General features: G+C 38.8%; 1 protein-coding gene across 6 annotated transcripts in view; it reads left to right on the top strand.

Annotated features, from left to right (window-relative positions):
- Positions 1-668: 668 nt before the first annotated feature.
- Positions 669-24,906, top strand: part of LCOR (ligand dependent nuclear receptor corepressor) — a 117,878-nt gene continuing 93,640 nt past the window's right edge. For 2 of the 6 annotated variants that reach the window (XM_090277908.1, XM_090277912.1), the window contains exon 1: positions 669-791. In XM_090277908.1, coding sequence (XP_090134034.1) covers positions 695-791 — 97 coding nt within the window. In that variant the 5' untranslated portion in view covers positions 669-694. Of the gene's footprint in view, positions 792-1,379; positions 1,513-1,804; positions 1,879-2,121; positions 2,241-24,906 lie in introns of those variants that run through there. The other 4 variants (XM_090277910.1, XM_090277911.1, XM_090277913.1 and 1 more) reach the window with 4 other exon arrangements.

Here is a 24,906-nt window from a genome sequence, read left to right as displayed (position 1 = left end):
CTATGATCAACTTTGCTAGTAGAAATCTGGTTTGTTTGTTTTTTATTTAAAGACTTGATTTCAACTTTTACTGGATTTATTAATATAAGCCTCCCAATGACTTAATAAAATCTATCTTTTTACCTTTTAAAACTTCAGGGCTCCGTGCCTCCACGGGCGCCGGACATTTATTCTTAATTCTGCTTCTTAAACAGGCTCCTGGGAGGAGCAGTTTCGACGGGGTACAGAGGACCAGTTAACACAGAACTTGGAACACTTGATGCCCGGCGATAGGCAGATCGGAAGTGATAAATGGGACTGGTTTAAGAAACAAAAAAAACCTCTGTAAGAGAAACGAAGGGGCAGCCGTGGCCTTGGGGGACAGTGCGGCGGCGGCGGCAGCGCGGGGTCGAAGGGGCTGAGCTCCGGCCGTGGGAAGGCGCCTTCCTGGGCGGCCAGAGGATGAGGCAGCCATAGCCAAGGGCTGAGGGGACCTCAGTCTGGCCGGCTACGCGGCCCCGGGTGCGGGGAGGGTGTGCATCCCTCTTGCCCCTGGGCTGCCACGGGGCCACGGCGAGGTGAGCCCTGCCCTGCCCCCGCGTCGCCCCCAGCGGGAGGTGCGACGCCCAGGCCGCGGGTGCGTGCGCGGCCCCGGGCGACGCGGCTGGGCGTGCGCGGGGCCGCGGCGGAGGCAGGGCCGGGAGGGCGGCAGAAGATGGCGAGGGTGTGTAGGCGGCAGCAATGCTCCGCTGAGAGACGCGGCTTTCGGCAAGAACTGGACTCGTGGCGCCACAAGCTCATTCACTGTGTAGGTGAGATTCTCTCTTGGCCGCCTCAGGCCCTCGGGCCGCCCCGCCGCCGGCCACCCGGGACGTGGGAGGGAGCCGGGGCAGAAGCAATTGCTGCTCCGGCCCGCCCGCCCTCTTTGGCTCGGGCGTCCCCCCCAACCCTCCTCCGCCCCGCTCACCGGCCGGAGTGTGGGCGCGCGAGACCTCCGGGCGGGTTCTCTTGGGCTGGGGCCTGAGCGCGCGCTCCGGCCCCTCCCCGCACCCTCTCCGGGGCGGACTCTCGGGCGGGAGAGCCTGTCTCCCCACCTTCTCCCTTCCTCTCCTCCCCCGGCTGCCAGGCGCCGCCGCTGGCTTATTGTGGAGACTCGCCCTGCAGCGCTGCCACTTGACGGGTGGGCGCCGCCGCGGGTCCCGCAGAGTCCAGCGCAGGGCCAGGCGGACTGGGCAGCAAGTCGGTCCCACCCTCCGCTCTCCGGCGCCTTCCCCGTCCCGCGCCGCCCCTCCCCCAAGCGCCCCAGCGGCGCGCGTTCCCGACCCCACGTGCACGCGCGGCGGGCAGGCGGGCGCTCGGGCGCGTGCGAGGCGTGAGGTGGAGATGGGGGCGGAGGGAGCTGGAGCTGTCACAGGCCCGGGGTCCGCCTGACCGAGCCAAGTGGGGTGTCATGGCCGCGGGGGACAGCGGCAGCACTTCCTCAGCGGGCGGCGGCGGCGGCGGCCGGGGAGTTAATCCTCGACGTTCGGGTCGGTGTGTGTGTGTATCTGTGTTCAGTGTATGCGCGGCGGGGAGGAAGGGAGGTGGGACCGGGTCCGACCGAGAAGACAAGTGTTCTTGTCCCCTCCCGGGGGATTTGCCGGAGCCGCCGCCTCGCCTAGAGCCTCGTTCTCACCCCCCTCCCCCGCCTCCCAGACCTTGGGCCACCCCGGGTGGCTTTTTCCCCGCGGGCAGCAGGGAGTGTAGACCGGGGCGCCCCGGGAGGGGCCGGGCGGCCGAGCTGCGCCTCTCACACTGTGTGTTTTGTCTGTTTTTCTCTCCCAAGGTCCCGTTTCCCTCTGTGCGGCGGCCGGCGGGACCATAAGGGCTTAACTCATATATTTAACCCCCCTCCAAAAAGTAAGTGGCCCGTGTGGTGTCTCCGCTCCGCCCGCCGCCCCCTAGCCCCAGTCCATCCTTGTGTCTCACTCTCCTGTCCGCCAGTATTGTTATTTCCCCATCTTTGCTTCGGTGCTGCTCCTGTGTGGGGAAGTGCTCTCGCGACGCCCTACGTCCCCCACGCCCAGCCCTCGGGGAGGCCCGGAATTCCACCCCCACCCCACCCGTGGGGAGCACTCTTAGGAACCAGGTCTTCCCCAGCAGAATCCGGGAGATTGTAGACGTTCGCTTGGGCCCCTCGTCCCCTCCTTCTCGACAGGGTTTCGTTGGAGAAATTATGCAAATCCTGCTTTCTGGTGTCCATTCAGCGGCAATTTCATGCGGTGAGAAGTTCTCTTTGTTGTGCTAGGGGGAGAACAGACACTGATTTAATAGACATATCTGTTGGGGGGGGAAGGGTGAGGGGGTGTTGGAGAGGCTCAGTTTGGAAGAATTACAGCACTTCGTTCGCTCATGTCTTTGTGTTTGAGCTTTCTGGCTTGACAGGAGGGTATGCCCTTTACAGTGTCCCACAAGGGATGTTTTCTGTAATAGGTTATAAAGCAAAACTGAAACTTTAAACAAGTCAAAAATAGGATAACCTTTACCTAGAGGATAGAAGGCTTTCCATTTCTGCGGTGGTGTTATGAAAATGTATGGGAATTTTGTTAATGATTTGGACTGGAACGTGAAAATGAATATCTAAGCAACAATGCTTTAAGGTGCCTGATATCACTTTGGTTGTCCAAAGGTTAAAAGTACGTTTCAAAACATAGGCTTGTGTAAATACTAAAGGCATGAATCAGGTTTTTGTTAGAATTTGTCTTGTGGACCTCTTTTAAAATTTCCCCCCTGCCAAGCCAAGCCCAGCTCTGCCCTCCAGGAATCATCCTTTGGTTTATCAGTTATCATTTGCTCTGCTCTGTCTCTGCTTGTTTTATTCTTTCAAACCTGTCATACACTTGCCGAGATATTATATCTGCCTAGCACTTTTTGAATTATGTATTATTAGTAACCATCCTATAAGAGAGCTTATAAAAGGCATTTAGAAGGTTTTGAAAAACATGAAATTAATGAGTTTTTAGAGCTGTGAGTTAATACAAAATCCTGGAGTTATTTTGAAGAATTCTTAGTGTTTGTATTTGCTTCACTTTTTAGTGATTAAGGTTTTTTAATTAGGGCTTTTTTTGTTTTTAAATGATTATGGCCATATCCTGTACATTTCTTGTTACTGTTGTTTTTACTTTTGGTGGTTTTAATGAGTTGTTTATCTTATTTTAATTCTGTTTGCTTTGAATCCTAGCCTTCTGCCTCAGGGCTACTTTTTTTTTCTTTTTTTTTTTTTTTTTTACCAGTAACTGTTAGTGGTTAGTTACTGCTGCTTGACAAGGCTTTAAAAAAAATGACTAATAAATTCTTCTGTAAATATCTGAATTGAATGTCAAATTTTAGATTTGTTTTTTTGAAAGAGGATATTAATCTGGTGATCAGTTTTTTTTTTAAAGCATACTTGTAACTCCAAATTTCCATTTTCGTGGTAGTAAAGTTCAGGAGATACTATTAAGAGTCCAGAGTGCAGAGCAGTATTTTAATCTGAACAGTAATATGTAGTTGTTAGTCTCCCAACTAAAATCATTTGGGTTTCATATTTTCTCTTTATAATCCAAGGTGGAGCAAAAGTACGTTTACAGTTGTATGTGAAACAGTTTATTCTTATATTATTATTTATTATCGCATGTATTACTTTCCATATGAACAATGGTAAACCTTCTTTTGCCCCACCCTGTATGTAATTTAAGAGGAAAATTATAAGAAAATCGATGGTAGTTTTAACTTTCTGTGTTTAAAAGGCCTGGCAGTAATCCTTATATACAGTCCAAAAGACAACTTTACCCATGTTGTCACTAACAGATGTAATTTCTCTTTTACTTTAAAATAATGGGATTCATTTTGAACAGTTAACCTTCTGTTTGATTCTGTTGACTGATTATCTTAACACTTTGGGGTCATTTGGTTTGTATATTAAATTACAGCAGTTTTAGTATTAAAAATGAATTCTTGTTTCCAAAATTTAATTCTCCCTTGTAAATTTTTTGAAAGGGGAGGAGGGCAGGTCTGGATTGTAGGGGTGGAACTGTTGGTGTTTCCATTATTAGGTTTTATTTGAATTGGTGTTAGTAGCTAGCAGGGTCAGACAGTGGTTATGATCAGGATGAAAAGTTGGTCTCCAGGTGATTATTGAGGTGTCCTCTGGAACAAGAATGATCAGTTCAGATAGAGGCTCTCTGTGTTGCCTAGTGTGATGCAGCCTCTTGCTTGGCTGTCCTCATTCTTGCTGTAGTCTCAGAAGCTCTTCCCAATGTAGGGAAAAGTTGTGATTTCAGCTTCGCCCTAGCTTGGCTGAAGGATATCAGGATGAATGTCTTTGACTTGTAATACAGAGTTACTATTTCAAATTGGCCTAATTCCCTCCAATGTACTTGCAGCTGGAGCAATTCTAGGAAGCATCTGAATAATGCCCCCCCCCCTTTTATTCTTACAGGACTACACAGGATGACCTGAATTTTTTTTTTATGAAGTGAGAATTAGTGTTCAGTGTCTATGGGGATTTGCCAGTTCTGAGTACTTGCCTAATCACTTAGTTGTTTAGTAGTGCTATTTTTAGGAAGGAAAGGCAGTTAGGTAAGTACTTCAGTTAAATATTTATTAAGCATCTGCTTTATACCAGGTTGTGAGCAAGCCAAGATATTAGGGAAGTTGCCCTAACCTTCAGAAACTTTTTGGTCCTTAGAGAAAATATAGTGTATTCAGTTAGAGTACAAGGCAAAATGTGCCTTACTATGGTGTGGGCAAGTGCTAGGGGTGTTTAGAAATGAAAGAAATTTCATAAGATAATGAAGGAAGGCTTCATGAAAAATAGGGCAGATTTTTGCTTTTTGACGAATATGGTAAAGACATTCTTGTCATGAAAAATAAGCAGAAGTAGAAAAGGAGAAAAATGTCTAAACTATAATCCACGATTCATGTAGGGGACATATATACGTAATATGTTTGCAAAAAAGTAGGCTGTAGGATTTTCTAATGCAGGTTAAAAAATGGAGTCTCTTTGTTAGGCAAATTGCAGTTTGCAGTACATTTTGCTTCTTTGCTCAGGGAAGGAATGGTATCCTTTAAGGATTCCATTGTGGAACTCAACAACAATGAGATGGATTGTTGTTGTTCTTGTTTTTTAAAGATTTTATTTATTTTTTTTAGAGAGAAAGGAAGGGAGGGAGAAAGAAAAGGGAAAGAAGCATCAATGTGCGGTTGCCTCTGGCATACCCACAACTGGGGACCTGGCCTGCAACCCAGGCATGTGCCCTGACGGGAATCAAACCAGCAACCCCTTGGTTTGCAGGCCGGTGCTCAATCCACTGAGCCACACCAGCCAGGGCTGGATTGTTTTTTTGTTTTTTTGGGGGGGAGGGGGGCGGGTTGTTTTTTAAAATCACTTTTATGGGGATAATATTGTCATCCACAACAGTGTTTCTTCTAAGTAAGTTCTTTTGGAGACTATACCTTATTCCATTGTACAAAACCCAGTTTTGGGACTGCCTAACATCAGTGACATATTAATTCTTTGAATACTCTTAGTATTGACAAATTTTCATCCTTAGAGGCTGGATTTGGGATTTGGAAACAGTGAAACAGTGTTTTCTTTGGCAAATAAAGATATATATAAAGTAAGGAAATTGGTTTTCTTTCCTGGTTTGAAAACTGGCTCTAAAAGGCCCAGCAAATGGGGCTTGATTTGTTTTGATGTGCCTCTGAACTTCTCGGTTGATTCTTATTTTATTTATATCTACTTATCTGCTGTATAGAGTCTGGATATTGGGTAGATACAAATAAAGAAAGATGTCTTCTTTTTTTTTTGTAGTTTCAAGTTAAAAACTTAACATCACTACCCTCCAAATTACCTTGTACTCCACTTGCAAATATTTTTAAACTGCTTCTTGCACTTGCCCATTGCTTTTGGGATAATTCAATTGTAAACTATTAACTTATTTTATTTACTATGTCATATATGGAAAGTATCCAAGTACAGAGATCCATACGCTGAAATTTTTTATTTTTTTTTATTTTGGTTTTTCAATTACAGTTGTCCCCTTTTCCCCCAATTTCTCTCCCCCACCCCATACGCTGAATTTTTTTAAAAATTGGGATATGATTTACAAATCATAAAATTCACCCTTTTGGAGTATACAATGCAGTCGTTTTAAATTTATTCACAAGGTTGTGCAAACATCACTATCTAATTCCAGAACATTTTCATTAACACCCCCCCCCCCAAAAAAAAAAAATCCCATACCCATTAGCAGTCTTTTCCCGTTCCTCCTATGACCCAGCCCTTGGCAATCCCTAATCTGTCTTTCTATGGATTTGCCTACTGTGGACGAGTCATTCAATGTAATCATACAATAGGTGTCCTTCTGTGTCTGGCTCCTTAGCTTGTTTTCAAGATTCATCTATGTTGTAGCATGTATCAGCATTTGATTGCTTTTGATGGTGAAATAATGTTGCATTGTATGGACATACTGCATTTTGTTTATCCATTCATCAGTTGACAGACATTTGAGTTATTTCTACTTTTTGCCTACCGTGAATAATACTGCTGTGATCATTAGCAGTATTGCTTGTGTGGACATTGGTTTTCACTTCTCTTCGGTATGTGCCTAGGAGTGGAATTGCTGGGTCATATAATAATTATGTTTTAACTTTTTGAGAAAGCCAAACTTTCCCAAAGTGGCTGCAGTATTTTACATTCCCACCAGTAATGTGATTCAGTTTCTCCACACTCTTGCTAATACTTGTTAATTGTCTGTCTTTTTGATTATAGCTATTCAAGTAGATAGGTATGATAGCTCATTATGGTTTTGGTTTGAATTTCCCTAATGACAGGTGATGTTGAGCATCATTTCATATGCTCATTGACTATTTGCATATCTTGGGAGAAATGTCTACTCAGATCCCTAGCCCATTTTTAAATTGAATTTGTTATCTTTTTATTGTTGAGTTTAAGAGTTTATTCTTGATATTAGACCCACATTAGTACATACATGATTTACATACTTTTTCCTCATCATTCCCTCAATTTGATAATAATTACAGATCAGAAGATAAACTGCAATATACAGTAAACCTTCACCTAAGTCAGTAAGTTCTTCAGCTTTAAGTGAAACAATGTGTAATGACACCAGTTTTACCATAGGCTAATTGATAATAAACAAGAGTTAAGTTCCTATGGCATCTCATCAACATTTTAATGAAATGATATTGAATGAAACATTATTCAAGAACCTGCTGTTATCTTGTGAAAGGAGTAATGAATATAGTAGTGGGGTGATTGAAGTGAACTAGAATTAGGAAAGGCTTCCTTAAACACCCTTTTCAATGGTTTATTAAAATTGTTACTTATTTGCCCTTGCTGGTGTGGTTCAGTGGATTGAGTGCCCACCTGCAAACCAAAAGGGTTGCCAGTTTGACTCCCAGTCAAGGCACATACCTGGGTTGTGAGCCAGGTCGCCAGTTGGGGGTGTGCAACAGGCAACCACACTTTGATGTTTCTCTCCCTCTCTCTTTTCCCCTCCTTTTAAGAATAAGTAAAATCTTTTAAAAAATTGCTCGTTATTTGATGGAGTTGTTTATTAACTTTGGTATCCAAATCTTCCAGATTCCTGCTTTTTCATAGTGAGGGTTCATATATCAAGTTCATAGTGTGGTAAACCATATTATTCCAATCTGTTCTATGCCTGAATTTCTGATAGGAAATAAAGGTTTGGGCAGAGGAAGATAACTTTTACGCTATAAAGACATTTTGTCTGAATCTGTTCTGTTTCTAAGATTGAATAGGAGAAAAATTATACAATAGCAGCATTTTTAAAATTTAAGATTACATTTTTGTTTGCATTTTATAAAACCCAGATACCTGACAGATTATATTTATAGCAATTATATGCTTTTCTGGTGCTAAATGAATTATACTGCTTTCAAAAGACCTGAATTTTGTTTTCAGTGAGTACATGCATATAATGAATAGTTTGTTTTTCTTTTATTATGTTTTATTGTTTATACTATTTACAGTTGTCCCCACTTTTCCCTCTTTGCCCTCCTCCATCCAACCCCTTCCCCCAACAGTCCCCCATACCATTATCTGTCCATGGGTCATGCATATATGTTCTTTGGCCAGAGACTTGAATTTTGTTATAAGTCTTAGTTTCTCTGATTTCTGAGTTGGTTAGTTTGGTCTGTCATACAATATCAGGTGTAGTGATGTCTTTAGGATGAAATTGAGGATCTTAAAAGGTAGGTGGCAAAATTAGTGTAAGAAGCCTTTACTTAACGGATTGTCTCTAAGGGGCAAGTTAGGAAAGCTATGCAGTGATGATTGACACTTAATGATTTTTGTCTTGTTTTTATTCCTTTGTTCTACATGTTTATGTATGTTATTAAAGAGAATTATGGATTCTTTTGGTATATCACTTAATAAATTTTCTGAATCCATTATTATGAAGTCCAAGGAAGTTACATGTATGCTAGTTTTTGTTCCATGCCCTTATAATGAAATTTTTATAATCCAGTTTTGTATAATGTGCATTTTTCCCCCTCAGAGGGAATAGCTAAAAGAAAGGAAAAAAAAAAAAAGATGTAACCTGTGATTTAGACTTAACATTTTAAATTTTGGTATTGAGAAACTAGAGATTTAGTATGTTTGAGAGATTTCATACTAAAGAGAAAAAAGAAATTTACTCAGTTGTATTGAATATCTTGCAGTTTTATTAAAAACTGTTGTAACTGTACCTTACCATTTGAAGTAAAGGAGTATTTCTTGTAACTTCTAAGTCATTAAGTTTGCCCATCACAGTTGTTTACAAAGTTTGAAGGGGATCATTTAGAAACAAAATTGTCTCAGGAGATTTTTGGTATGTATAACTGGTGAATAAACAAACTAAAATTTGACATATAGAAAGCAGGAGATGTCAGAAAAATGCCTTAATTGTGTCACCATTTTGTAACTACGTAGCATATTTCATATTTTTTAGAAGACTTTCACATACTTAGGTTTGTTTGAATTTCTTCTCTAGCAAATTGTTCACCATCACCTTTGAATTTTGTCAGACCTTTACATTTAGCCAGGAGAAAGAAATAGCCTGACAATCTTAGAAGGCTTCACAATTTTTGTACTTTCTGGCAAATAATTTACAGAAAAAATAATATATAGCATCTCTGGCTCCGTAGCTCATTTGGTTAGAGGGTCATTCTGATATACCAAGGTTGCAGGTTCAGCCCCTGGTCAGGGCACATACAAGAATCTACCAATGAAAGCATAAATAAATGGAACAACAAATTGATGTTTATGTCTCTCCTTTCCCTCCCTCCCCTCCCTCTTCCCCCCCCACCCCTTCCTCTCTCTAAAAGTCAGTCGATAAATAAAAATGTTGAGAAACATTGAGTAATAACTCTTGTTAAAGCAGTCAGAATTTTCCTTAGTGTAAATGCTGTCCTCTTATCCACAGAAATAATTGTGTGGTATTTTAATGTTTGAAACATTTGCCTGACTTCTCGGGTAAAAGTAGAACACAACTGAACTCTTCCAGAAGCAAATTTTATTTAATTTGCTCCAACTGCTGTATGAAATTACATAGTATTAGTAATTCTTTCTCTTTGTTAAAGATGATATACATTGAGACTTTTTGGGTAATAAGATTTAACCATCAATATTATTTCCCATGAGAATTATTATTATTGGAAAAACTTGTATGAAGAGCATTTTCATTCTTATTTGGTAGTACTTGATAATCTGTGACTCTTGCACAGTCTCACAATTAACTTATTTTTCCCAAAGTCTAAATCATTTTGTTTTATTATAATCATTATCAATAAATGATTATTGTGTACATTTCTCTTAGTATTTGACTTTTTAGAGGTTTCTAGAGGGTGAAGATATGTTCTCCCTCTCCTAAGTTCACAAAATTAAGGGAAAGAAATACAAATTTAAAAAGGATCTCCAGGGTATATCTTGCTTGGTAAAAGAGGATTCCACATGTGAAAATATGAATTTACCACAATAGATATATTTCATTTTACAACAGAATTCATATCTGATGTAATGTAAGTACATCAGATGTGAACTTTTACTAATACATTTAGAGTTACTGGTTTATACAAACTTAGTCCTGACTGGTGTGGCTCAGTTCTTTGGTCGTCCTACAAGGTAAGAGGTTGCCTGTTCGATCCCTGGTCAGAGCACATGCCTGGGTTGTGGGTTAGGTCCCCTGTCACGGCATGGGGTGTGTGCAAGAGGCAACCAATAGATATTTCTCTTTCAGGCTGATCTTTCTCTTTCTGTCTTTCTCCCTCCGTCCTCCTCTCTCTCTAAAAATAAATAAAAATCTTTAAAAAATAAGTGTAGAAGGTGTGTAGAGGAAGCAGTTGTTGGATTTGTTAAATTAAGACATGCTTATGTTCTGTTTGATGCTCTCTTGTTTTTCACACACACACACACACACACACACACATATATATACATATATATATGTATATATATATATTTTTTTTTTATTGTTCCCAATGCATGGGTATTTGTCAGCTTTCACCTCAATACTTCCCTTCCTCCCAATCAATGTAGGTATGTTTACTAGGTCATTTGTAGGTATTTTTCTCTATACTTACCCATTGGGTATTCTTGTGTTCTCTTTTACCTTTCCATCTTTTACATTCATGACCTATTAGAGGTAGAAGCGATGCTCAAACTTATTTTCTTGTCCAATCATATTAATTAAAGGGAAAGAAGTTTTTAAAAATCTTTCATTTACAAAAACTTCAAACATACACAAAAATACAGTAGTACAGTGAACACTCAGCTGTATTAACTAATGGCCATTGTTTCATTCCCAGTGGATTATTTTGAAGCAAATTCCAGACACAATATTGAGTATAAAATTTTTTTTACAGTATTTTGTATAGCACTTTGTACCTCCCATCTTCATCAAGTGATTCATAAATTTAAAGAAATGAGATATCTAAATATGGAGAAAACAGGTTTCTGTTTGGTTTTATTAACGTTTATTAAAAACTACCACAGAGTCTTCATTTACTGTGTGCCAGAAAAGAGCCCTTTGGTGTTAATATCTGTTTTACAGGTAGCAAAACAGATTTGGAAAGGTTAAGGATTTCATTCATGGTCACTCAGCTAGAGTGGTATACCCAGGATTGAAATTCAAAAGCTTGTGGTCTTTAATCTTAAACATTAAAGCAATGCCCTTCTTTTATTAGTGTTTTCTCTTTGGTTTCCTAAGTTACCCCTCCTTCTTTGTTTCCAACTACTGATTGCTTACATGATTTATGTTACATTAAAGAATTCTGGTTTCTCTATAATCTTACCATTAATGGTAGCATAATTACCTGTTAAGTTCCTTTGTAGAATGCCTTGCCCCCTTCTCTTCAGCGTAATGCTCCTATTTTGTCTTTCCTTTTTCTTCTTGATTTTTTAAGTTTTGTCTGTGGTGTTGAGAGCTAAATGGATTTCTGAGCTGAATGTGTCCAGTGGCTTAGTTTTCCTTCGTACGTTGCTAGACTGGCCTTCACCATTGGCTGAGATGTGAGCATAGCCTTAGAAGAGGAAAGACAGCAAAGAGTATCCAAGTGATTCTAGGCCTTAAGCTTGGCGAGCCTTCCATGCAGACCAGCCTAGTTCACAGGGGACTTTGAAGTTGGTAACAAAAGCTTTATAGTAACAGTGTGTGGGTGCCTGGCCTTTTCTTTTATTCATGTCCTTCCCAGAGAAGTCAAGTAGGGGTGAAGGGGCAACCAGCGTAAAGCAGATTGAGGTCAGGATTCAGAATTCCTGGATTTTAGCCAAATGCCTTCTCAATTCTAACCTTCTAACTGTGACTTAGATTTGGTGCAGTTGGCAATAAATATTTTAAAATGTGTGATGGAAAGGGAAGTTGCTGAGTAGTGTGTAATGGCTGAGGAAGGAGAAGGAGCAATTTGGCAAGTTTTGAAAATGATAACTGTTTTGGTAATTTCAGACATCACTGATCTTAGATGAAATGCTTGATTAGTAGATACAAGAAGGTGTTATGACAAAGGTAATAGGGAGAAATTCTCATCAAAATAAAATGAGAAACTCCTTACCCAAGAATAAAAAGAGAAACATAAATGTTTGTGATTATATCCCTGTGTTGAAATGTGGCATTTTTATTGAATGATTAATGATATAAATACTTATCATGTATGTTAGGTTATGTGAATTTTTATTGCGCTAGTAAGGAAACTGACAAAGTTTAACTTCTGTAAATGGGCATTGATTAGGTTGTCCGATCAAAATAAAATAATGCTTTCATTATGAAAGGGCATTAAGAAGTCTATAAATCTTTCGTAATAGTTCTTGAAAAAAGCTTTAAGCTGGTCATTTTTATATGAGTGGTTAAAATAACACATTTTTTAAAATTGTTTTGTTAACATATCATTATGTTCATTGGTCAGTGTACTAGAATTTTACTCGTTTGCTTATTGGAAACTTCACAATTATCTTTAGCAATAATATTTTTATGATACTGTGTTAGATTCTGTACCTAGATCTTTTCTGTACTGGAAAGACAATACATCAAGATAGAAATAATGAAATAATATGGATTAATTTCTAACAATTATTTGAGAGTACTGGAATTTTGCTGTATTGACTTTTTAAAAGAAAAATGTGTACGATCAAAGTGATAACACTGTTTTCCATGTGAGACTTTATAACCAAGTTTTATTTGTGTGTATATGTAATATATATAGCTTTTCACTGTGGGATATTTATTAGAATAGATTTTGACATGTTAAAATAAATAGATATAGACAGAAAATCAGAAATTCACTTATCTCCTGAAAACAGTTTTGAGACTCATGACTTATGGTTACCAATGTACAATCTTATCTAAAAATAATAATAATAATAATAATAATTTCCTTCCCTGGCTGGTGTGGCTCAGTGGATTGAGCATTGGCCTGTGAAATGCAAACTGAAATGTGGTTGGTTTGATTCCCAATCAGGGCACATGTCTGGGTGTGGGCCAGGTCCCTGGATGGGGGCATGTGAGAAGCAACTGATCTTTCACAGAACAATGTTTCTCTCCCTTTCTGTCTCCCTCCCTTCCCCTCTCTCTAAAAATAAATAAAATCTTAAAAAACAAAATATTTCCTTTGGCCTCTTTCTCCTTAGGCAAAGAACTTCCATTTAATTTTATATAACATGCCCAAATATAGATTTTATTGGAGAAAGACGAGGGTAAATTCATAAATGGGGAAAGATAGAGAAAATAGAATTTTCCACATTAATAAGACGATTTTAGGTTATCAGGTGCTGCACATTTTTGTGGGACTTAATTTCTCTAAAAAAAAAAGTAGGCCACATAGGTGACAGTCCAACCTGAATGAGTTGTTTTGGTCAAGGCTGTTAAACTATTAAGAAAATTAAATTCACAGATTTTGATCTTTTAAAAGCAAAGAGAAATATAAATTAATGGAGAAGAGAATTATAATATTACTTTGATAATAAATAGACATTATAGATAAGGACAGGGGACCAGAGATGTTAATTGCCCAATTTTTTACCTTTTGTTTCTTTTCCTGAGGACTTAAACTTTATTTTATTCTTGTTAAATGATTAATAAATGTTCCTGTATTATCTCGCAGAGTACGTGATAGAAATTATTTCTCAAAACTACATAAAAATGTTTAGGTAAAAGTATTTTTAGTAACTACTGTACCTAAATCAACCAGTCCATATTTTGTCAGATATTTTTTTATCAAGTAATCCAGATGATATCAGCTATTTTGGGAAGTAAAAATATATTAATATATCCAGTTACAAGTAGAAAAGAAAGTAAAGAACAAAGAATGTATTAACAAATAGGAAGGATTGGTTGTCAAATTATGCTGCTGCCAGTGTCTTGTTCCTGTGACTCAAAGTATAAGCAGTGATAGTAATAATATTGTTGCTATTATATTTGGATTATGAAATAAGCAGCACCCTTTAAAACCTGACGCTAAAAGGATGCTTGCTCTCAGATGGCAGACTATATAGGATCTTCAGATGTTTTGTCCAATGTGGCCTAGGATTCTGCCAGGAATGTTCTTTGAGGAATGAGTAACTTGCTTTTGTATAATACAGATTTTCATTCATCATCCTTTCCTGTTCTATATATCATTATTTTTTCTTTCTTTTGTCCATGTAAAATAAATTTGATATTTGAAAATACATCAAATTAAGAAATAAGCTGAATTAATTTTTAAAATGTATATATGTATGTTATTCTAGGGAAACATGCCTTTAGAAGCTCGTGGACATAAGAATGACTAAGTCCATAAAGCAGTTTGTTTTTGTATCATGCAAGCAGTTTTGTCTCTTCTGACTTTTGTGTATTTATGAGTTTTAAGAAAACTTGAGATACAACCTTTCTTGAAGTTAAGCATTGGTTCTTCCATTTGCATTTGTTTGTTTGTTTGTTTTTTCTTTTATTAAAAACACCAGTTACATGAAGAACGTTCGATGAACTTCTAGAGAAAACACATAATGCACAAGAACAATTTTAGACCTGAATTTGCATGCTTTTCAAATAGTAACCTGACTAGTGAACCCTTTAAAGATTGTATCTTTTATTTTTTTTAAGTTATACTCATGGCTGTCATTTATTACAGTGAAAGGGCACAAGGCAAAATAAGCAGAGGAAAAAGGCACGTGGGTAAAATCCAGAGGAAACCAAGCACAAGCTTCCAACAGTATTCTCCCGGTAGAGTCACTAAGTCACACTGAATTTTCCCCCAAAACGGTTGTGACAACACATGTGAAATATTCTCTACCAGGGAAAGGTTTATATTTGAGGAAAATTTGTATCTTGATAGGATGGAAGAGGTTGCTAAATGTACTCTGCCTTCAGAAGTTTAATTCCTCTTCATCAGTTCTCCAACAGTTTACCACATTCTGACGCTCATTCTGGAAACACTTGCATATAACAAGAGTAAAACATCGTTTTCATTTAGGCAGACCTGGGTACAAATTTTATCTTAACATAGTACCAGCTATGGAGCGTTATTTAGAGAGGACTAATTTTAGTTTATTCTTGTATAATATTGTTAATAGTAAATACTGTGTAGGTGGATTGTAAGAGTTGACTAAGAGGCCAAGAACTTGATCTTTGCTTAATAAATAATAGATCACATGAGGAAAAAATGTTGAAGCTGATTAATAAAATTTGTTCCTGGTTGATATTCCTAAAATAATAACCATTTTTTCAATATTTTTGTAATATAGAACAATGACTGTTCTTTCTGGAATCTAAATTGTACTGTTTAGTGTGTTTAAAACTTACATATTTACAACTTCTCTATAATGGTTTAGGTCATGATAACCTATATATCATTAACATTATTACATTAGGACATTGTATAGGATGGAGTGGCAAAAAATGTTCTTTTTTTTTTAATTTTTTTATTTTTAGAGAGAGGGGAAGGGATGGAGAAAGGGAGAGAAACATTGATGTGAGAGAGAACATTGACCGTTTGCCTCTCATACACGCCCCAACTGGGGACTAAGCCCCAGCTGGGGGCTGAACCCTCAACCCTGACTGGGAATTAACCTGGTGACCTTTCACTTTGTGGGACAATGCCCAGCCAACCGAGCCACCTGGGTCAGGGCTTTGTTTGCTTGTTTTTTGCCAACTAACAAATACTACATGTTTTTTTCCTTAGGTAAAAAGTATTAGGTTTTCTTCTTAGGTAGAAAAAAACACTTCTATCTTAAGCAGAAAGTGTAGTGGGAAAACCCCTGAGGCAGGAGCACTAGGTTCTCGTATAAGTGTGACTATGGCTGTATGGTTTGAGAAAGTACATTACTTAGTCTCTCTGCATTTTGGTTTTCTTATCTGTAAAATAAGGTTTTAGCCTTCTAATTATAATTAGAGAAATTTTTCATTGTTAACTGTTATATTTTTCATTTTGTGAGGAACCTTCATACTGTCTGATTGACATTCCCACCAACATTGCAGAGGGTTACCTTTTCTTCACATCCTTGCCAACAACGATTTCTTGTCTTTTTGATAATAGCCATTCTAACAAGTATGAGGTTATATTTCATTGTGGTTTTGATTTGTATTTCACTGATGATTAATGATGTAAAGAATCTTTTCATATGTCTGTTGGCAATGTGTATATCTTTATTAGAAAAAAAAGTATTCAGATATTCTGCACATTTTTAAAATATTGTTTGCTTTTTGCTGTTGAGTTGTATGAGTTCTTTATCTATTTTGCATATTAACCTCTTATCAGATATATGATTTGGAAATATTTCTCCCACTTAGTAGATTGCCTTTTCACTTTGTTGATGGTTTTCTTTGCTGTGCAGAAGCTTTTTAGTTTGGTGTGGTCTCACTTATTTTTTTGCTTTTGTTGCCTTTGCTTTTCGTGTCAAATTTTAAAAATCTTGGCTAAGACCCTATCAAGGGGCTTACCATCTATGTTTTCTTCTAGGAGTTTTATAATTCAGGTCTTATGTTTTAAGTTTTTAATTTATTTCTAGTTAATGTTTGTGTATGGTTTAAGACAGTAGCTTAGTTTCATTTTTTTTGCATGTGGCTGTCCAGTTTTTCTAACACCTTTTATTGAAGAGACTGTCCTTTCCAGATTATATATTCTTGGCTCCTTTGTCACAAATTAATTAGCCATATTTTTGTAAGTTCTTTTTTAAATTTTGTTTTATTTATTGATTTGAGAGAGAGGAAGGAAAAGAGACAGACAGACAGACGGACATGTTGTTCCACTTATTTATGCATTCATTGGTTGATTCTTGTATGTGCCCTGGTTGGGGATTGAACCCACAACCTTGGAGTATTGGGTGGATGCTCTGACCAGTTGAGCTGCCAGCCAGTGCCCCCTTAAGTTTATTTCTGGGCTTTCTGTTCCGTTGACCTATGTATCTATCTGTTTTTATGCCAATACCATACTGTTTTAATTTCTAAAGCTTTGTAATACGACTTGAAATCAGGAAGCATGATGACTTTTGTTTTGTTCTTCTTCCACAAGATTGCTTTGGCTATTCAAGGTCTTTTATCATTCCATAAATATTGAGGATTGTTTGTTCTATTTTTTGTGAACAAAAACATGCTTATTGGAATTTTGATAGGGATTGCATTGAATTTGTATATTGCTTTGGGTGGTTATGGACATTTTAACAATATTAATTTTCCCAATCCATGAGCATAGAATGTCTTTCCGTTTATTTGTGTCTTTAATTTTTATTTTTTATTTTTTTATTTTTTGCTTAATGTCTTATAGTTTTCAACATATATGTCTTTTACCTCCTTGGCTAATTTTCAGGTATTCTTTTTTTTTTTTAAATCCTCACTTGAAGACATTTTTTTCACTTTTAGAGAGAGAGGAAGGGGGAGGGGGAGAGAGAGAGAGAGAAATATCAATTGGCTGCCTTCTCATTCAAGCCCCACCTTGGGATCAAACCTGCAATCTGGGTATGTGCCCTGACTGGGATGACGCTCCAACCACTGAATCATACTGGCTGGGGCTTTTATTCTTTTTGATGTAATTGTAAATGGGATTGTTTCTTAATTTCTCAGAAATAGTTCATTATAGTGTGTAGGAATGCAGCAGATTTTTGTGTATTGGTTTTGTATTCTGCAACTGTACTGAATTAGTTTATTCTAACATTTTTTTGGTGGACTCTTTAGGGTTTCCTGTGTAGTATATTATTTGCAAATAGTGGCAGTTTTACTTCTTTCCAATTTGGATGCCTTTTTCCCCCTTTTCCCTGGGTAGGACTAACAATACAGTCGTGTGCTGCAAAATGATGTTTCAGTCAGTGAAGGACTAGCATGTATGTCAGTGGTCTTACAAGATTAAAATGGAGCTGAAAAATTTCTGTTGCCTGGCGATGTCCTCCCTGTCATAATGTTGTAGTGAAATGCATTAATTATGTGTTTGTAGTGATGCTGGTGTAAACAAACCTACTTCACTGCCAGTTGTATAAAAGAACAGCACATATGATTATGTACGGTACATACCTGATAAACAACTATTACAGTTTATGTATTTACTATGCTATACTTTCTCTTGTTATTTTAGAGTGTACTCTTTCTACTTATAAAAAGAAGTTTGCTGTAAAACAGTGTACTGTGTCACACCAGCAGCAGCCTCCTACATCCTCCTGCATCTTGTGTTTACCTCATTCTTGATTGCATCATTTTCTCTTGTGCTTGATAATCGCCTACTCTTTTGTACAGCAACATGTCGTACAGGTTTTTAGCCAAAGAACAACAGCTATACCATATTGCCTGGGTGGTAATAGGCTGTATCATCTAGGTTTGTGTAAGTGTACGTTTGCACAGTGACGAAATTGCCTAGCGTCTCATTTTTCAGAGCACATCTCCCCATCATTAAGTGGTGCATGACTGTACCATGTTAAATAAAAGTGGTGAGTCTTGTTCCTGATCTTAAAGGAAAAGCTTTTAGTTTTTCACCATTGAGTATGATGTTAGCTGTGCACTTGTCATATATGGCCTTTATCATGGTGAGACACATTTCCTCAACTCCTGCTTTAAGAGTTTTTATCGTGAATGGATGTCAAATGTAGTCAAATGCTTTTTCTGCATTTTTGAGATGGTTGTGATTGTTATCCTTCATTTTGTTAGTATGGTATATCACATTGACCGATTTGCTGATTTTGAACCATCTTCGCATTCCTGAAATAAACCCCACTTGAGTTCGTGATGTATGATCCCTTTTTTGTGTGTAGTTTTTTTTTTGTTTTTTTTTTTTAATCCTCACCCAAGAGGAAGGGTGAGAGAGACAGAAACGTTGATACGAGAGAGAAACTTTGATCAATTGCCTCCCATATTGAATGGAATCAAACCCACAACCTAGGTATGTGCCCTGACTGGAAATTGAACCTGCAACCTTTTGGTGTACAGGATGACACGCCAACCAACTGGGCATGATGTATGATCCTTTTAATATATTGAAGTCTGTTTGCTAATACGTTGACCCTTGAAAAACATGGGTTTGAACTGTGCAGGCCCACTCATACACAGCATTTTTCAACATGTTTTCTGTATGGTTTTCTTAATTACATTTTTTTTTCTGTAGCTTAACTTTATTGTAAGAATGCAGTATATAACACTTACTACAAAGTTGTGTTAATTGACTATGTTACCAGTAAGGCTTGTGGTAAACAATAGTCTGTCAATAATTAAGTTTTAGGGGAATGAAAAGTTATATGTTGATTTTCAACTTCATGGTTGGTCAGCTCCACAAACCCTGTGTAGTTAGGGGTCGTGTATTTTTTTTGAGGGTTTTTGAATTTGTTCATCAGGTATATCGGCCTGTAATTTTCTTCTCTTGAGGTGTCCTCATCTGGTTTTAGTACCAGGGCAGTGCTAGCCTTGTGAAATGAATTTAAAAGAATTGCTTTCTCTTTTAGTTTTTGGAAGAGTTTGAGTATGATTGGTATTAATTCTTTGAATGTTTGGTAGAATTTATGAGGGAAGCCATTTCGTGGTCCTGGGCTCTTGTTTATTGGGAGGTTTTTGATTATATTCTTTCTCCTTACTAATAATTGGTCTGTTCAGATTTTTTGCTTTATCGTGATCCGGTCCTGATAAGTTGTACGCTTCTAGGAATTGATCACTTTCTTTGAGGTTGTCTAATATGTTGGTATATAATATTTCTGATTTTATTTGAGTCCTCTTTTTTTTTTTTTCCTATGTGGATCTAGCTAAAGATTTTTGAGTTTTCTTTATCTTTTCAAAGAATGAGCTCGTCATTTCATTGATCTTTTTGTATTGACTTTTTAGTCTCTTTCATTAATTTTTGCTCTAATCTTTGTTGTAGTCTTCCTTCTAATTTAAGGCTTTTTTCTTTTTCTAGTTCCTTTAGGTGTATAGTTAGGTTGTTTGAGACTTTTCTTGTTTGTTGAGGTATAGGCATTTATCATTATGAATTTTCTTCTTAGAACTGCTTTTGCTGTATCCCATAAGTTTTGGTATGTTACATTTCCATTTTCATTTGTCTGAAGGTATTTTTTAAATTTTCTCTTTTTATTCTTTGGTTCATTAGTTCATTAGCATGTTGTTTAATCGCCACATATTTGTGCATTTTCAAGTTTTCTTTTTAATTTTTAAAAATTATATTTTATTGATTATGCTATTACAGTTGCCCCAATTGTCCCCTCTTTGCCTCCCCACCCCCAGTTTTCTCCTTGTAATTTCTAGTTTCATATCATTGTGGTCAGAAAAGATGCTTGATATGATTTTATTCTTCTTCAATGTATTAAGAGTTGTTTTGCGGCCTAAGATATGATCCACCTTGGAAAATGTTTTATGTGACTTGAGAAGAACATGTATTCTGTTGTTTTTGTATGGAGTGTTCTGTAAATATCTGTTAAGTCAGTCTAGTATAATGGGTCATTTAAGGCCAGTGTTTCCTTACTGATTTTCTTTCGGGATGATCTATCCATTGACGTAAGTGGGATGTTAGTCTCGTACTATTCTTACATTGCTGTCTGTTTTTCCTTTTAAGTCTTGTGAATATTTGCTTTATATATTAGGTGCTCCTATGTTGGGTGCATAAATACTTACAATCTTGTTGGATTGATCTTTTTATCATTATGTAATACCCTTCCTTGTTTTATTATAGTCTTTGTTGTAAAGTCTATTTAGTCTGATACTAGATACTCTAGCTTTCTTTTGGTTTTCATTTGCATGGAATATCTTTTTCCATTGTTTTATTTTCAGTCTGTGTGTGTATCCTTACATCTAAAATGAGTTTCTTGTAGGGAGCGTGTAGATGGGTCATTTTATTTTTGGCTGTTCATCCACTGTATGTGTTTTGATTGGATAATTTAGTCCATTTACATTTAAAGTAATTATTGATAGGTGTGTGCTTATTGCCATTTTATTAATTGTTTTCTGGCTGTTTTTGTAGTTCTCTATTTCTTCTCTTTCTTTGTGGTTTGATGACATTTTTAAAAGTATATTTTATTTTTATTTTTATATTTTTAAATATGTTTTATTGAATATGCTGTTACAGTTGTTCCAATTTCTTCTCCCTCTGCTCCCCTCTACCCAGTGACGCCCCCTCCTTCCAGTTGTCCCCCCCCCTTACTCCATGACCATTGGTTGTCCAAATAGTTCTTCTCAACATCTTCCTGTGTACTCCACTCCCTCCTACTACGCTTCCTAATTCCTGCATCATCTCCCTCCCTTTCCCCCTTCCCCCTCTCCGCTGACCATCCCCCAATATGTTCCCCATACCTATAGTTCTTTTTCCATTCTCGTTGCCTACTTAGTTTGCCTTTGTTTTGATTCCCTAACTTCTTTTGTTGGTTGTTGTGATACAGTTTTCATTTTAATGTTCATAGTTTTGATCCTCTTTCTAAACAAGTTCCTTTAACATCCCATATAACAGTGGTTTGGATCTAATGAACTCCTTCAGTTTTACTTTGTCCTGGAAGCACTTTCTCTGCCCTTCTATTCTGAAAGACAGCTTCGCTGGATAGAGTAATCGTGGCTGTAGGTTCTTGATTGTCATTACTTTGAATATTTCTTATCAGTCCCTTCTTGCCTGCAGTCTTCTTTGAGAAATCAGCTGATAATCTAATTGGGACCCCTTTGTACATAATTCCCTTCTTCTCTCTTGCTGCTTTTAAGATTCTCTCTTTATCTTTAATTTTTGACATTTTGATTATAATGTGTCTTGGCGTGGTTCTCCCTGGGTCCAGTTTATTTAGAACTCTCTGTGCTTCCTGGCCCTGTAAGTCTATTTCCTTCCCCAAGTTAGGGAAGTTCTGCTTCATTATTTTTTCACATAATATTTCAACTTCTAGTTCTTCTTCACCTTCTGGCAACCCTATAATTCAAATGTTCATTGTCTTATAGCTGTCCCAGAGGTTTCTGAGCCTCTCCTCATATTCCTCACTTTCTGTTTCCTCTTTCTGCACTGGTTGACTGTTCCTTCCCTATGTTCCGATTTGTTGATTTGATCCCTGGTTTTCGTTTCCTCACCACTTGTCTCGTATGTGTTTTCGTTCGTTCTAGCAGGACTAGCCTTCATTCCGTCCCCATCTTCTTCAATATCCTTTGTTAATTTTGTAAGCTGCCTTATGACTATAGCTCTGAACTGAGCCTCAGAAAGATTATCTATTTGTTCGTCGGTTAATTCACAGATTTGCTTTTTGGTCAGCTGCGTGATTGGTATTTCAATCATGATTCCTGCCATCCTGACCGTTTTCGTTTATCTTTCCTTCTTGGGCAGGGCTGTCACACCTCCTACGCTATCAGGGGCAGAGACCTGTGCATTTGTCACTACGGGGTGACCTTTCTCACCACACTGTGGCACTTTGTGTGGGGGCAGGGGTCCAAGATGGCTTCCTGCCGTTACTCTCCACTGAGAGACCAGGAGCCATCTCCTCCGTCCCCACGCCCTCTGGGCCTCGCAGTCAGAAGCAGTGGGGGTCTGCCTTCTCCGGCATTGGAATCACAAGCTGATGGGTCTGGACTGCAGCCGGGGGTGCTCCCCTGGCTCTTCTCGCCTCCCCTTGAATACGGGTGTCTGTGCTTATCGCAGTCCCGCCGCTTGTTGCTACATCTGCCGCCAGCAGCACAGCTTGACCTCTCTGCCCTGGGTTCACGCCTCCTACCTGTCCGGATGAGCACCACTTGTTTATAACTTCATATGTTGGACTTCCATGAGGCTTTATTTTCTGGAACTTCTGGTTATTTCTGGTTTTGTGGTAGTTGTAGTCCTTCTTAGTTGTGAAGGGAGACAGAGTGTGTCAGTCTAAGCCTCCATCTTGGCCAGAAGTTTAAGTATGTTTTATTGATTATGCTATTACAGTTGTCCCAATTTTTTCCCCCTTTGCCCTCCTCTGCCCCATACCCCGCTTCCCTCCAGCAGTCCCCACCCCCAGCCCCCACTCCCTGCTCTCACTTAGTTCATGTCAGTTGGGTGGATGGGAGGCCTCATTGGCCAGGCTTGAATTGGCTGTTCCTGAACCAGTCACTACGCTCAGTGAGTCTCTGGCCCAACCAGGGGCAGTTTCTTGGTTTTGGAAAGAGGCTTTAAGGAGGGACAGATAAATTCTTGAAAAGAAAATTGGATGCTGTTACCTAAGAAAGGAATAGGGGTGCTGGTTAGGCACAAATCTATAAATATTCCACTTATGTATCTAGGTCTACGTTTGAAGAAATTGACTAATTTGGACCACGTTATGAGTTGTATTAGGACCATCCAAAAGATAAACTAAAATCCTAATTCCCAGTATCTATGGCAATTTTATCTGGAAATAGGGTCTTTGCAGTTGTAATGAAGTTAAGATGAGGTCTATACTAGCAGTAGATTAAGGGTCTTAATCCAATAATTGGTATCCTTACAGAAAGAGGGAAATTTGAATACAGACAGGGAACACAGCTATGTGAAGACAGAAGCAGGGATTGGAGTTACACTGCCACAAACCAAAGAATGCCAAGGATTGCTAACAACCACCAGAAGCTGCAAAGAATTAAGGAAGGATCCTTCCTTCAAGCCTTTAGAGGGAGCATGTCTTGCCGGTGCCTTGATTTCCATCTTCTAGTCTCCCAACTGTGAGCTAATCGTCGTCGTCGGCAGCCGTCCGTCTCGAGAGACGATGGTGTAGCTTCTTAAGAGTCTATCTGCACCGCCGAGAATGGCTGTGCAGTCCGACTCGGGAGTGACACGGTATCTGTCTCCTCCCGTGTTGAATCGACATCTTGCGATGACGCTGGAGTGTCCTCTCCAGTGAAGCTGAAGCTACAGAGCCTGGGCAGGGTGATATGGAGGGTCTGCTGTTGCCCATGCAGCAGACCCCCCCTCTCTTCGCAGCTGAAGGGTCCAAGGGAAAGACGGAGTCGATACAGCTTGGCTTCAGGTGCGCCGCAGGAGTTGCCGGTGTTGACTACAACGTCAAACCGCCTTAGGGACTCCGGCTTCGGATTTTCTGTCGGGGTTTACTCCCTTAGCCTTTCCCCTGAAGAGGTATGCCGCAAGGCAGCGGAGGTTTTTTGGAGTCAGAGTTTTCCTTCTCTGATGTGCCCTGACTGGAAGATCGAACCAGCGACACTTAGCTCGCAGGCCGACGCTCAACCCACTGAGCCAAACAAGCCAGGAACTGTGAGCAAATACATCTCTGTTAAGTCACCTAGTTAGTGGTAATATGTTACAACACCTCTAGGAAACTAATATAGACCATATCTGGTACATAAAAAATTTATGTATTATAATTTTCGCCTGAGAAAGGGCTTATTGATTTTAGAGAGAGGGGAAGGGAGGGAGGTAGAGAGGAAGAGAAACATTAGTGGGCAAGCGGTATGTTATCGGTTGCCTCTCGCATGCCCCCAACCCAGGCATGTGCCCTGACTGGGAATGGAACTGGTGACTTCTCGGTTGTCAGGCCAGCGCTCAATCCACTGAGCCACACCAGCCAAGGCTCAGTGTTTCTTTATAAAAATTAAGACAATTGTTAATATTTTTCTTACTTTCTCCCATTTCTTACATAAAACTATATATATATTATTCTGTACCTTGCATTTTTCACTTAATATATCATAGCTATCTCCATATCAGTGTATAGAGAGTATGCTTATTCTTTTTCACAGCTGCATTTCATTCCATTGTTTGGATGGACCATATCCATTTAATTAGGTAGTTATCAAACATTTGAGTTATTTCGCTTTCCCCTCTCATCTGTGCTGCAGTGAATAGTGTTGTACATAAATTATTTTGTATGTGTGCTGGTATCTGTAGGATACAGTCCCAGAAACGTTATTTGTATTTGTAATTTTATGAGATATTGCCAAATTGCCTTCTAAATGGGCGATACAGTTTTGTAGTCCTTCCACCAGTGTAGGAGAGTGTCCTAGGTGCTTTACCAATATAGTACTATGTCTGACTGCAGATTTTTGC

The sequence above is a fragment of the Furipterus horrens genome, unplaced genomic scaffold (assembly GCF_987537825.1).
Source record: "Furipterus horrens unplaced genomic scaffold, mFurHor1.1.pri manual_scaffold_5, whole genome shotgun sequence".
Lineage (NCBI taxonomy): Eukaryota > Metazoa > Chordata > Mammalia > Chiroptera > Furipteridae > Furipterus > Furipterus horrens.
This window is presented reverse-complemented; position numbering and strand designations above follow the sequence as displayed.